This window comes from Hipposideros armiger, unplaced genomic scaffold (assembly GCF_001890085.2).
Source record: "Hipposideros armiger isolate ML-2016 unplaced genomic scaffold, ASM189008v1 scaffold_874, whole genome shotgun sequence".
NCBI classification, from domain to species: domain Eukaryota; kingdom Metazoa; phylum Chordata; class Mammalia; order Chiroptera; family Hipposideridae; genus Hipposideros; species Hipposideros armiger.
The window spans coordinates 140,315-152,604 of NW_017732224.1; the positions used below are offsets into that span (position 1 = coordinate 140,315).

General features: G+C 31.9%; 1 protein-coding gene across 2 annotated transcripts in view; it reads left to right on the top strand.

Annotated features, from left to right (window-relative positions):
* POU1F1 (POU class 1 homeobox 1) overlaps positions 1-12,290 on the top strand; it is a 39,447-nt gene that overhangs the window by 12,478 nt on the left and 14,679 nt on the right. The window contains exons 1-2 of one of the 2 annotated variants that reach the window (XM_019629863.1): positions 7,855-8,112; positions 10,967-11,038. In XM_019629863.1, the coding sequence (XP_019485408.1) occupies positions 7,971-8,112; positions 10,967-11,038 (214 nt within the window). In that variant the 5' untranslated portion in view covers positions 7,855-7,970. Of the gene's footprint in view, positions 1-7,854; positions 8,113-10,966; positions 11,039-12,290 lie in introns of those variants that run through there. The other variant, XM_019629864.1, reaches the window with a different exon arrangement.

Consider the following 12,290-nt stretch of genomic DNA (forward strand, 5'->3'; position numbering starts at 1 on the left):
TTGTTCTTCAGTCTAGTTGTGGAGGGCGTTGCTTCACTGGCCCAAGTTGGCACCATCATTGCGCTCTTCCTGGGAGAGGCAGATCAGTCACCGCGGGCTTCTGGACTGCCGCTCACAGTGGCTGCTGGCTACACACGGTAGCCCATGGCAACCCACTGCAGCAGGGGCTGCAGCCTACACAGTCGCCGGCAACTCACGGCAGCCTAGCTCCAGGTTGAGCTGTTGTTCAGCATCTTAGCTGTAGAGGGCAGTGTCACTGGCCCTCCTATGTGGGATCCTAACCGGGGTCCTCTGGTGTCCCAAGCCAGCTCTTAACCATGGTGCCACTCAGCCGGCCCAGGACTTATTTTTCTTAAAGAATGTTTATTTTTAATAGTTAGGCACTAAATAGTACTGTGTGCCTGCATGCCAAAAAAAGCCCTCAGCACTATTCTCAAATAACATTCCCCCATAACTGAGACCTTTCAATACATTTAGTTAATTCGCCCCTATTTGTGAAGCCATTTATTTTTTCCATTTAAATCATTAATTGAAAAAGATAGCCACATCCAATTCAGAATAGTACAGATTTATGAAAGTTTAGGTTATTATATCTTTTGTTCTGTGATTGATTACACAGAAATTTAACAATATTTCATCTGTTTATGACATTTCTGCATGATAAATTGGAAAGGTAAAAGCAGCATAAATTATACTTTTAAACATGGTAGTAAAAAAAAGGTAAGCAGAAGAGGGTATTAATAATATAGACATTTTAGGATACATAGTCTTAGAGCAGAATGTAGTATGAATCTGTCTTCTAAAAACCTTCTAATTCTTCATTGTGATCTGCAATAAATCTTGTTTATCTTCACTTTTATGAATTTCTTTTTTACCAACCATTGTGAATTACACAGAAATTAATGAATTTTTCAGTTGACGTATTCCAGCCCTCCTCAAAAACAACAAAAACACTGAGGCAATCCCAAATAATCAAATGTAGCCTTTGATCTGCATCAGAGGAAATGAAACACCTTTCTTTCTCCCACTTTGCACCCCCGTTTACATTGTCTCCCTTCTACAACCCCTACAATAGATTATCTTGTGTCATGAACTAAGCCATAGCCAGATGATTATAATTAAATAATCTCGTTGCAGTAACTAAGGAAAGTATTCTGCTTCTTTCATCTTCAGAGATGCCTAAATGAAAAAGGATTCAGACTCTTTCGGCACAGTATCAATTAATTTGCTGTGTTCCGTATTTATTTCTTGTTACACCATATGATATCCTTGTGTCACCCAGTAAGACTACTAAGGAGCTAATCATTTTTTTTTTAACATCAAGAGTATAAGGAATAAAATATAAGATTTATAATTCAGGTTCAAATAGCGAGCATCTCTTGTGAAAGATTTATAGACTCCAGAATGTATCTTTATGCATCATGTATTAATGCTGCCTAATGAAACTCAGAGCAAAGAGGTTTTACAACTAAATAATTCAGACACATTGTTTAGACAAGACTTACTCTATTTAAGTGAGTGAAACAAGTGATAAATCTACCCATGAATTCCAGTACAACAGGGATAGGGCCCTTATGAATGCGCATCATTACTAAGTCAGTGTCTTACCTTGACATTTATTTTCCATAAGTAACAAGTTTACCCTTTAGACAGCATTAAGAGAACACTCATTTTCAGCAAGGTTGCAAGCCATTGTAATTATCTCTTCCCTGTGCAATAAAGAACCTTGGTTTCTGGATATGCAAAAAATTAAACAAGAATGAACTGAATAATGTGCATATTCATCGCTGCTTTCACTATCAATAAAGAGCCACATGTGACATGCATGACTGATGTACACTTTAAATAATGTCTGCTTCCAGTGTGGCTGGGGTCCTTTTCAGGCCATATGGCTGTACAATCTTTTTTTTAAAAAAACCGCTTTGAGTAAAATTTATCATCTTTTCAAAAGTTATGAGTTGTGGGAATACTACATTTTATTGCCACTTAGACTAACTGAATAAATTAATTTAGATTCATTTTCATATTCTTATGGGAATACCCCCATCTTAATCTCTCTCTCTCTGTCTGTCTCTCTCTATATATATAATATAATATAATTAATATAATATAATATAATTATATATGTATGTATAAAAGTAAATATAATATATTAATTATATTATATTATATATGTATGTATAAAATAACCACACATTCTAATCAGTTTGATATGACTTGAACTGCAAGTTGGTGAAGAATGAATCATTATCAGCAATTGAACACATTATTAAGTAAGGTTCAGTTATTCAGCTGTGCTAGTCCATTATTTTACAAGAAATAATTTTTATATTATTCACATAATATACCTGAATACTAATCCAGGTTTATATAGAGATTCAGATCCTGAAAACATGAGAACACTGTGTCTTAGAGGAAAATTAGTTTTTTTCCTCATGTTTTCTCTCTGAAAGCATGTGACAAACAAAATATCTTCATATAGAAATACATAGATAGAGTTATGGAACTAGAGTTAGACAAATCTTGACATCAACATTTTTTCTTATAAAATATATGACAGCATTACGTAGCTTGCTCAGGCTTTAAATGACTTGGATTCCTATACGAGCTCTACTACTTACTGTATGGCTTTTGGTAAGTCTTTAATCTCGCTATGACTCAGTTTCCCAGTCTGTAAAATGTGAGGATCAATTGAAATAAAACATATAGGGCACATAAACTTAATAATCATAAACATTATTATTAAAAATTCACTTATTAATAATTGCCAACATTACTAAGAATTTATTACATGCCAAGCATTTTTCTAAATGAAACAAGTATCAGTATTATCTCCATTTTACAGGTAAAATAAACCAAGACACTCAAAGGTGAAGTTACTTGCCAATCATTACATAGCCGTTAAGGTGTCAAGCTTGGGTTCAAACTCCAACCATTTGGCTCCAGAATCCATTAATATCTACATGCTGAACCATTATACTATACTTTTCAACTCAAGCAAAAATGTGGAAAAATTAGGAAACATAGATCTGAAAAAGAATAAAAGCTTTGAATTCTATCACCTGGAGATGAACCGATTTGAATATTATTTCTTAACATAATATCATTTTTTCCTGGGTTTATATATTTTCTTAAAATGTGGTCATTCTGTTAAAACTTAAGCAATGTATTTTTTTTTTAAATAACCCTTTGCTTAATTGAAGAGGTGGTACAGTAAATGAACCAGCTAATAAAAGTGCCTGGCCAAAGCTTCTGCTATATTTACTTTTATTACTTTAACTTGAAGTGGATTTTTCTTTTTATTTAGTTGATAGTTTTCAAATTGTGCTATAATTTTCATTAGTATCTAAGGAATTATAAATGAACTCTAGAAACATAATGAATAAAAATCTCAAGACATATTTTAAGGCTCCAAAATAACAAAAAACAAAAACAGAAACAAAAACAAAACCTCTGGTTGAGAGAGAATTTTAAAACTTAAAATCATTATGAAATGCTCAAAAGATCAACGTATTTAATTCATAAAAACATTATGTATGTCATTGTCTAACATACGTTTAAAAGACAAGAAAGAAATTAGGAACATTTTGATAATAAAATGATAAAAACAGCACAAGTTAATATTCATAATATTTTTTTTAAAAACACATAAATTGATAATAGAACTGCAAGATGGTAAACAAAGAACAAAACATACTCTCTGTTAATTAACTAAACGATAAGTAGAGAGAGCTAATATAGATATGAAAAGGTAGCATATTTAGTATATTAACAATCAAAAATGCAAATTAAATTAATAAATGCCATTGTCTTAACAGACTAATAAAGACTAAGCTTTTAGACTTTATTACTGACACTGAAAATGCAAAAGAAAATGTCAATTTTACTCTACTGGTGCTATTGTAAAGCGATAGAACACTATCAATCACATTTTAGGAATGTCTTCCCAGGTAACAATTCTTCATTGTCTACAAGTGCCTGAATGCTTGCAGTGCAAACCAGTCCATTTACATGTGTGGACATGCGCAACATGTTGGAATACGCTAATAGCCGTAGCCAATCAGCATGTTTCTCTCATAAATGTAGACTAAGAAAGAGCAAGGCAATCTCTTTGTCTGGCTAAAGCTCCAGGCATAATCTGCAGATCTATGAGGTGGCGTAGATGGAGACTCAGCCAGGCTGCTTTGTAGAGAGTGGGGAAAGTGAGGGACACAGGAAAAGCGTAGGAGAGTTAGATGTGGCAAATGGCTTTCCATTTCCTACCCAGCCTCTGCCTATGGTCTGACCTTTTTTTCTGTGAGTTCCAAGAAACCCCCATGTCTTCTAATAACAAACAATTTTTTTGCTCAGTTTTATATTTGAAACCAAATCACAATAAAACGAATTATTTGAAACAGTAATTTAGAAGACAAGCCATGGATTGAGAGAAATTATTCACAGAATTATGGATTGTTATCCAAAATACACAAATGACTTTTAAAACTCACCAATAAGAAAATTAACAACCCAATTTTAAAATAGGCAAATGATCTGAACAGGCACCTTACTAAAGAAGAAGCACAGATACCAAATAAGCATTTGAAAAGATGCTTGGCATCAGATGCTATCAGGAAAGTGCAAATTACAATAACAATGAGATACCACTGCATTACCTACTGGAATGGCTAAAGCTCAAACTACTGACAACACCAAATACTGGTCAGGATGTGGAGCAACAGGAACTCTCACTCATTACTGGTAGAAATACAAAATGGAACAGCTACTTTGGAAGACAGTTTGGCAGTTTCACACAAAACTAAACATACTCTTACCATATGATCCAGCAATTGCACTCCTTGTTATTTACCCAAAGAAGTTGAAAACATGCCTACACAAAAATCTGCACACAGATGTTTATAGCAGCCTTACTCATAATTGCCAAGATGTGCAAGCAACAAGATGTCCTTCAGTAGGTGAATGGATAAATACACAGCGGTACATCCAAACCATGGAATATTATTCAGCACTAAAAAGAAATGAGCCACCAAGCCATTTAAAGACATGGAGGAAACTTAAATGCATATTATTACTAAGTGAAAGAAGCCAATTTGAAAAGACTACATAGTGTAAGATTCCAACTACATGACGTCCTGAAAAAGGCAAAACTATGGAGACAATAAAAAGATCAGTGGTGCCAGGAGTTAGGAGGAAGGGAAGAATGAAGAGATGGGGCACAGAGGAATTTTAGAGCAGTGAAACTATTCCATATGATACAACAATGATGGATACAGTCATTCATTATAAATTTGTCAAAACCTGAAACTAATATGAAGTAATATTGGATGTCAACTGTAATTGAAAAAAAATAAACTAAGTATTCTAAAAATCACATTTTAATTCATTCCAGAAAAATATTTCATAAGGACTGACTATATTCTAGAGTATATATACGTATACATAAAACCATAGAGAGTACAAGCGTGAACTCTAATATAAACAGTGGATTTCGGGTGATAAAGATGTGTCAATGTAGATTCAACAGTTGTAATAAATGTGCCATTCTGGTGGGGATATTGATAGTGGGGAGAACTATGGATGTGTGGGGTCCAGGAGTACATGTGAACTCTCTATACTTTCTGCTCAATTTTGCTGTGAACTTAGAACTGCTCTAAAAACAATGTCTTTTTTAAAAACAATTTGGAAATGTTTTCAAGAACTTTAAAAATCTCATAAGACAAATTTAGTACTCCTAGTTCTGAGAATACATCCTAAGGGGGGAAGTTCAAAACAATCCTATCACTATACTATAAAAATGCATTGTGTAACAAACCATTTTGGACAAAAGAATTAATTGCACTGTTATTTATAAAAGTGAAAGGAGAAAAAAAACAAACACCCAACAATAAAAAAGATTAAATTGTAATAGAGCTATATAATTCAATATTATGTAAAATTAAAATTTTATAAAAATCTTATTAAAGTTGATAAATTAATAGTTTATAGTACTAAGGGAGAATTCTATAATGGAAACATTTATTTCCTGGCTTTACCCAACTTTAACTGTAACATTCTGATTTGCATTTTATAGTAAAGTATTTAAAACTATGAATAAAGAAATTATGTCTAAGATTAGACTTCTAGGTAGCACGGCAATCTGCTGGGAAAGTTTTTTGTGTTTTATTCCAGGCATGTTTTACAGTGCTCTTTACTATCATTGATTGATACATTTTACCAACACATTCCAATCACTCTAAATAATAATAGCAAAATCATTAGGGGCAATTTTCAAGTGCTATTCTCTGTAACTATCATTTACTTAGTTTTCAAAACATTCAATGCCCAATAAACTTATATTTATTTAGTTTCACTAGAAAATTTTCTTTATGAACACACTGAAAAAGTACTTTTTTCAGATATGTGAATTCTGAAAAATCAAGAATGCTGCAAGAGTAAAATAAATACTTTTGACACCTGTAATCCCCTCTCATTAGAAAAATTAATGGAGCTTCAAAGATACAGAATTCAGAATGGAAAAATACATTATTTTAAGAACGAATATTTTTTCAGGAAATATCTAATGATTTGGGCAACCTTATAACATCTTTTCTTCTATAAAATATCAACTGGTTATTAACAAAGCAATTTTTTTTGAAAACGTATTCTGGTCAATATTAACATGAAATTAGCACAAAGCAACCAATGCCAAGTTATCTTGAAACATTCCATAATATAAAATTTCAAAAAATCAAATGAAGCATGGCCTTTTTTTACGTCAGCAATATCTATGCCTGTCAGGTTACTTCTGTTTGCTGCGTTATCCCTCGTATACATTCTGAAAATATGTATATTTTCATGAAATGAAAAATAGTATTGCATTCATTCATCTATACATAGAAGAATTCATGATCGTTGTAAAATCTTGATGCTGATATTTATCTTTGAATCAATTGTTCGTAGTAATTGATTTTTATTCCCATTCTCATATAATATCAATATATTCTGTGTACAAAGTTTGCACCCAGTGCTACCATGGTTACTACAGGCTTCTGGAGAAGAATGACTAAGATCAGAGGTTCCAGCTCAGTCAAGTGTAGTGAGGATGGTGTGGTATGTAACTCAGGCAGATGTGAGATTTGCATGACATAAATGTAGAAAGTGCCTAGAATCTTGTAGGCATCTAGTAATAGCTTCCTAAATATTCACCCATAATGAGTAAATTGAAGTCAAAGGAGAGGTACTGTTTCTCATGTTTATCTTGTCTACAGATTATTATAATTTTATTCAATAATTTTCTATTTATAATACTATTAAATTGATTTTCATGGTTTTTTCAAAATCATATCATTGAGTGTGAATCACTAGTTGGCAATAAATTCATTCTCATATTTAGTTTTCTATGCTTCTTTCAATTTAAACTTAAGTATTCATAATTTCTTAAAATTATGTAATACGTTCTCTTGTTATTTTGCAAATTTAATGAGAAGTTATCAAGAAAGAAAAAACCTCATATATATTTATATATATATTTATACATATATATAAATTTGTCATTATGCTAGTAACAAAAAGACACCTACTATTTTTCAACTTACTGTAGCATTATTTCTTTGAGAGACTTTTTTGTTTTGTTTTAAGTTCTTGATGTATTTCTAAAAGGCCTGAATTACTGAAGTTGTCAAAGAAAGTTTCAGATTTCTCCCTTCCCCTTAGTCCATACCCCAGAACCAGCTTTCCTCTTGGGCATGGATTATGTTTGAGTGAGAAGGAAGACAGTTCAGATTGATAAAGCAATACCCCTGGGAAAAGATGATTAACATGTATAAGGGGATTTCCCTGCAGTATAAATACCAGCACGCGCCCTCTTGGTGCTTCAGAGCCTTCCTGATGTATATATGCAGGTAGTGAGATTTGAAACAGCCCGTTGAGACGGTAATATAATAAAACTTTGATTTGGGGAGTAGCAGTTCTCATTTTTCTACTCTCTTGTGGGAATGAGTTGCCAACCTTTTACTTCGGCTGAAACCTTTATACCTCTGAATTCTGAGTCTTCTGCCACTCTGCCTCTGATAATGCATCACAGCGCTGCCGAGTGCCTACCAGTCTCCAACCACGCCACCAATGTGATGTCTACAGGTACTGACTCCAATAACCACCTACAGGTGGCTGGGCCTAAAGGTTTGAGAATGGATGCTTTGAATCTTGTTAGTTTAGACTGTGTTTGCTTCTTTTATTTTCCCCTTCGGTTTAATATGTCTTAAGTTAAATATTAAGGATATTAAGGAGGCCAAATGTCTAAGAAATTTTTCAAAAAATATTAATAAGTGCAGTATTTTATTATTGGTTTGATTATAAAGATCTGTTCTTTACATAAGTAAACATTGAGTTTGGCTATTTTTAATCCAAAACCATTTAAATGGAAAGTTTATGGATAAAGAGCAAAGCTGAAGAAATAGTCTAAAATAATTTAGTGTTTTTAAAGTGTTACTTCTTTAACTTAAAGAGTCATTTGGTTTTTAGATTACATTTGTTCCCATCCTAAAAACAGCCATATACCTCATAGTAAACACAACTACCTGATTCCCAATACCAACAACAATGGGTTTCAAAGAATAAGCTAGTTAAACAATTTTAATAAATTTACCTTTTTAAAAACATAATTCAAAACTCAAAAAAAAAGCTAGAAGCAAAATTAACATTTAGAGCTCATGAGCTGAATTAAAGTTTCTCAAGGTTGAGTTCTGAAGAGGCTTCAACCTCTAACTAAGCTTTAATATTTTCTTACTTAACTTTCTTAAGGGAAAATTAAACTTGATAATTCAAATATATTGTCTTAAACACAACTATATGAGTATGGTTTGCTAATGTTTTAAAGTAAAATTATAAATAGACAAATCCTTGAATTGAGTAAATATCTTCCATTAAATAGCAATATACTATTCCCTTTCCACTTGTTTTGAAAGCAATCTAAATATGAAATAAATGTTACACATTTAGAAATCAAAATTTGAGTTGATAAATTTATATTCTGACTTAAAGGGGTTAAGCTTTATCTTTTATTATAATGAGGCAGTTTCCAAATATATATGTAAGTTTGGCATTAATCATTAGCTGAATTTTAAAGAATACAGAGATTACATAGGTGGACTTTAAAAACCATTAAAGATTTTTTTCATCTACCTAAGATTGGTGTACTTTAATTGTAAAAGTAATAATGGAAGTACACTCCAAACATATTTTTTGAAAATATAATAAAGTATTGTAACCAAAAATACGTGCTATAAAACTTTAAACTATTACCACACAGCTTACTTGTATATTTTCAATACTAGATCTTCCTTTAAATAGGGGATGAGGAGAATAATACATTGCTTGTTTAATATACTGTGAGTGAGCATTATTTGGCCAGAATGAAAATAAAATTTAGAACTGAGGTAATGATTTAGCATGTTTTGGCTCAAAACCCTATTTATTTATTTAAAAAATGTTTGTTTTTAAATAAATAACACACATTTAGATTAACCTATCATTTATTCAACTTCTCAAAATTGGAGAAACAAAAGGTATTTAAAACTTATGAAGTAAAAAAATTCTAATGCATAAACATGACCTAAATGTATTTTAAATAATAGCACTGATTTTATGGGTTTTTTTCCATCAAATTGTAGCCATATACTTCTCATTACCTAAATGAAGAATTAGAAATAATGGTTATAATGAGAAGCGCACTTGGGTATTTAATGTGTTTCATGTTTGTTTAATTTTGGAATGCATAGTAAGGTCTTTATGTATAATCATACAGTAAAATGATTTTAGTTCTTTCTATGTCACTTGTAAAATAAAAATTTATGCAGATATTTTAAAATATTAAATATTTTTCTATAGTTAGAGAAAAATAGTTTACTTTCTAAAGAGACCTTATGTTAATCACTAAATTATATCTCAATATTTTCAAAGGATCCAAATTGTACACCTTATAATATCTCTAATATTTTTTCAAGAAGATATTATATTATGTTAATGAAAATCCAACACTATATTCAGGATATAAAGGAAAATAAGAAAATAAAATATATAACGAAACATTGGCTAGTGATTTTATTGTCAAAAGGCCATTCTTTTAGTCATCTTGTTTAAAGCTTGATTTAAAAAATACATATATAATTCTAATTTACTTTTAAAATACATATTGATTCCACAAGGTATATAACCATTTACCTTTTATGTTTATGTTTATATACTAGGCACAACCTTTATAGACATCTAGTCACTCAAAAAACAATGAACTTAATTTTTGACCAGCTTTATCATTAGAATTATTAAATTGTGTGCATGAAGAAAACCTACAACCTCAAGGTTTCAAAATCTACATAAACACATCACACGCTGTCCACAGGTTTTTTCATAAACCTCTAAATTTACTGGGATTTTTATAAGTGTAACCAATAGGCTAATTGCTTTGCCATTTCCTCTTTAATGGAAGACATTAGTTAGAATAAACAAAAAGTAAAGACTGTTCAAGAGTCAATTTCTCTATTCATTCTTCCAGAGAAAGACCACCTTATAATACCATGTTGTACAAGAATTTTAAGAGACTATTCCTCTAGTCAGTTTATTGCAATGTCTATATTGGATAGAACCTACAAGAATTCTGCAGCTCTCAGTTAACCAAGATCCAAACTGGTCCATCTCCCCTCACAGAGCATAGGATAATCAATGATGGCTATAGTCTGCTTTGGTGATGCATGATCCATTACTTGAGACGAACTTTACCTCCTAATTTTAACTTACTTATCAGAGAACTTTCTCCAAATGAGAACGAACAATTGGCATATAAATTTAAGAATCACATAAATGTGCATTTTTGAAATAAAACCAATGTGTCTTGAATCCTCATACATTTTCTTACCAGTCCCGTCTATTTTGTCTTTGATACAAACTTCTAAATGTTTGCGTACGTATTTCTTGATGACAACGTTGGAAAACACAGCAACGGGACTTCATTATTCTGTTCCTTCCTGTCATTATGGAAACCAGCCATCAACCTATGGAGTGATGGCAGGTAAGAAATATTATTTTTATATATGAGATTGAGTTTGGGGACATTTAGGTAGTTTTTCTGGGTCTGAGAGAATCTTGACCAGAGTGTATCATGAAATTACGATTGCTTAACCTTGAAAATTGCTGTTAAAAACACCATTTATTAAAATGTCCCCTGATCTGTGATGCATTCAGATGCCATAATGGTTATACCTAATTGCCCTTTTGCTGCTGTGCTTCTTAACTCATGTTTGCTTTGTATGATTTTTATTCTAATTCACTACTGTCAAACTGTTGATTGTCACTTGTTGATGCTATTAGTGGGCTTGCTCCAGTAACAATAGGGTAGCCATTAGCCTCATGTGGCTATTTAAATATAAATGTAAATGAACAAAAATGAAGTCAAATTTAAGATTCAGTTGCTCAGTTGCACTTGCCATATTTCAAGTGTTCAATAATCTCAAAGCAGACAGCACAGATTGAGAGAACATTCCCCTCATCTCAATATTTCACCGGACATTTGGTCCATAATAAGACATTGAAGGCTAAGAGGGATTAGCAACGATAGCTATTGAAGGTGTTAGCAGTTCTGAGTTGCTTGAGTCTTAAATGAGAAAGAAATAGTTAAGTTACATACATTTCTCCTCTGATAAATAAAACATCACTAGATCAAGACTCCTTATTGATGTTTGTATGAGGCATTGATAGCACATTGCTTAACCCTCCATCGGGCGCAATGCAAAAGTTATGAGTTTGGGCATAATGCATCTACTAGATGTGTGTATGATATTTACTTATTTAAATTGAAAGTGAATGAAAATAACGTGTAAGCATACTTATTATTTATTCAGAATGAAATTTTAATTTTCCACAAAGTAAAAACAATATATGTTTATTATATAAATTCACTATAAGCTTTTCCTATTACTGTGCAGTACACCTGCCAGGTATAGCAGCCCTATAAATGCTTTCATTTTGACATGGTCTGTACATTTTGCATCTCTCTCATGAAAGAATTGTGACAGAATTTTTACAATGTACTCATTTGTATGCTGAACAATGATGTCCAATATTTCCTTATTTATGAAACAGTTCCAGCATTCGAGATTAGTTTTGACCTGTTTTGCAGATCCCACAATGTCTGGCGAACACACTAAAATATTTTGTGGTCTGTTGTTTACACGCTGTGACAATTTAGTTTTTTTTTTTCCATTTGGTTATGTTATCTTTCCCAATAAAATGTTCATCTATTTTTTCGTTACTACTTTTTTGAT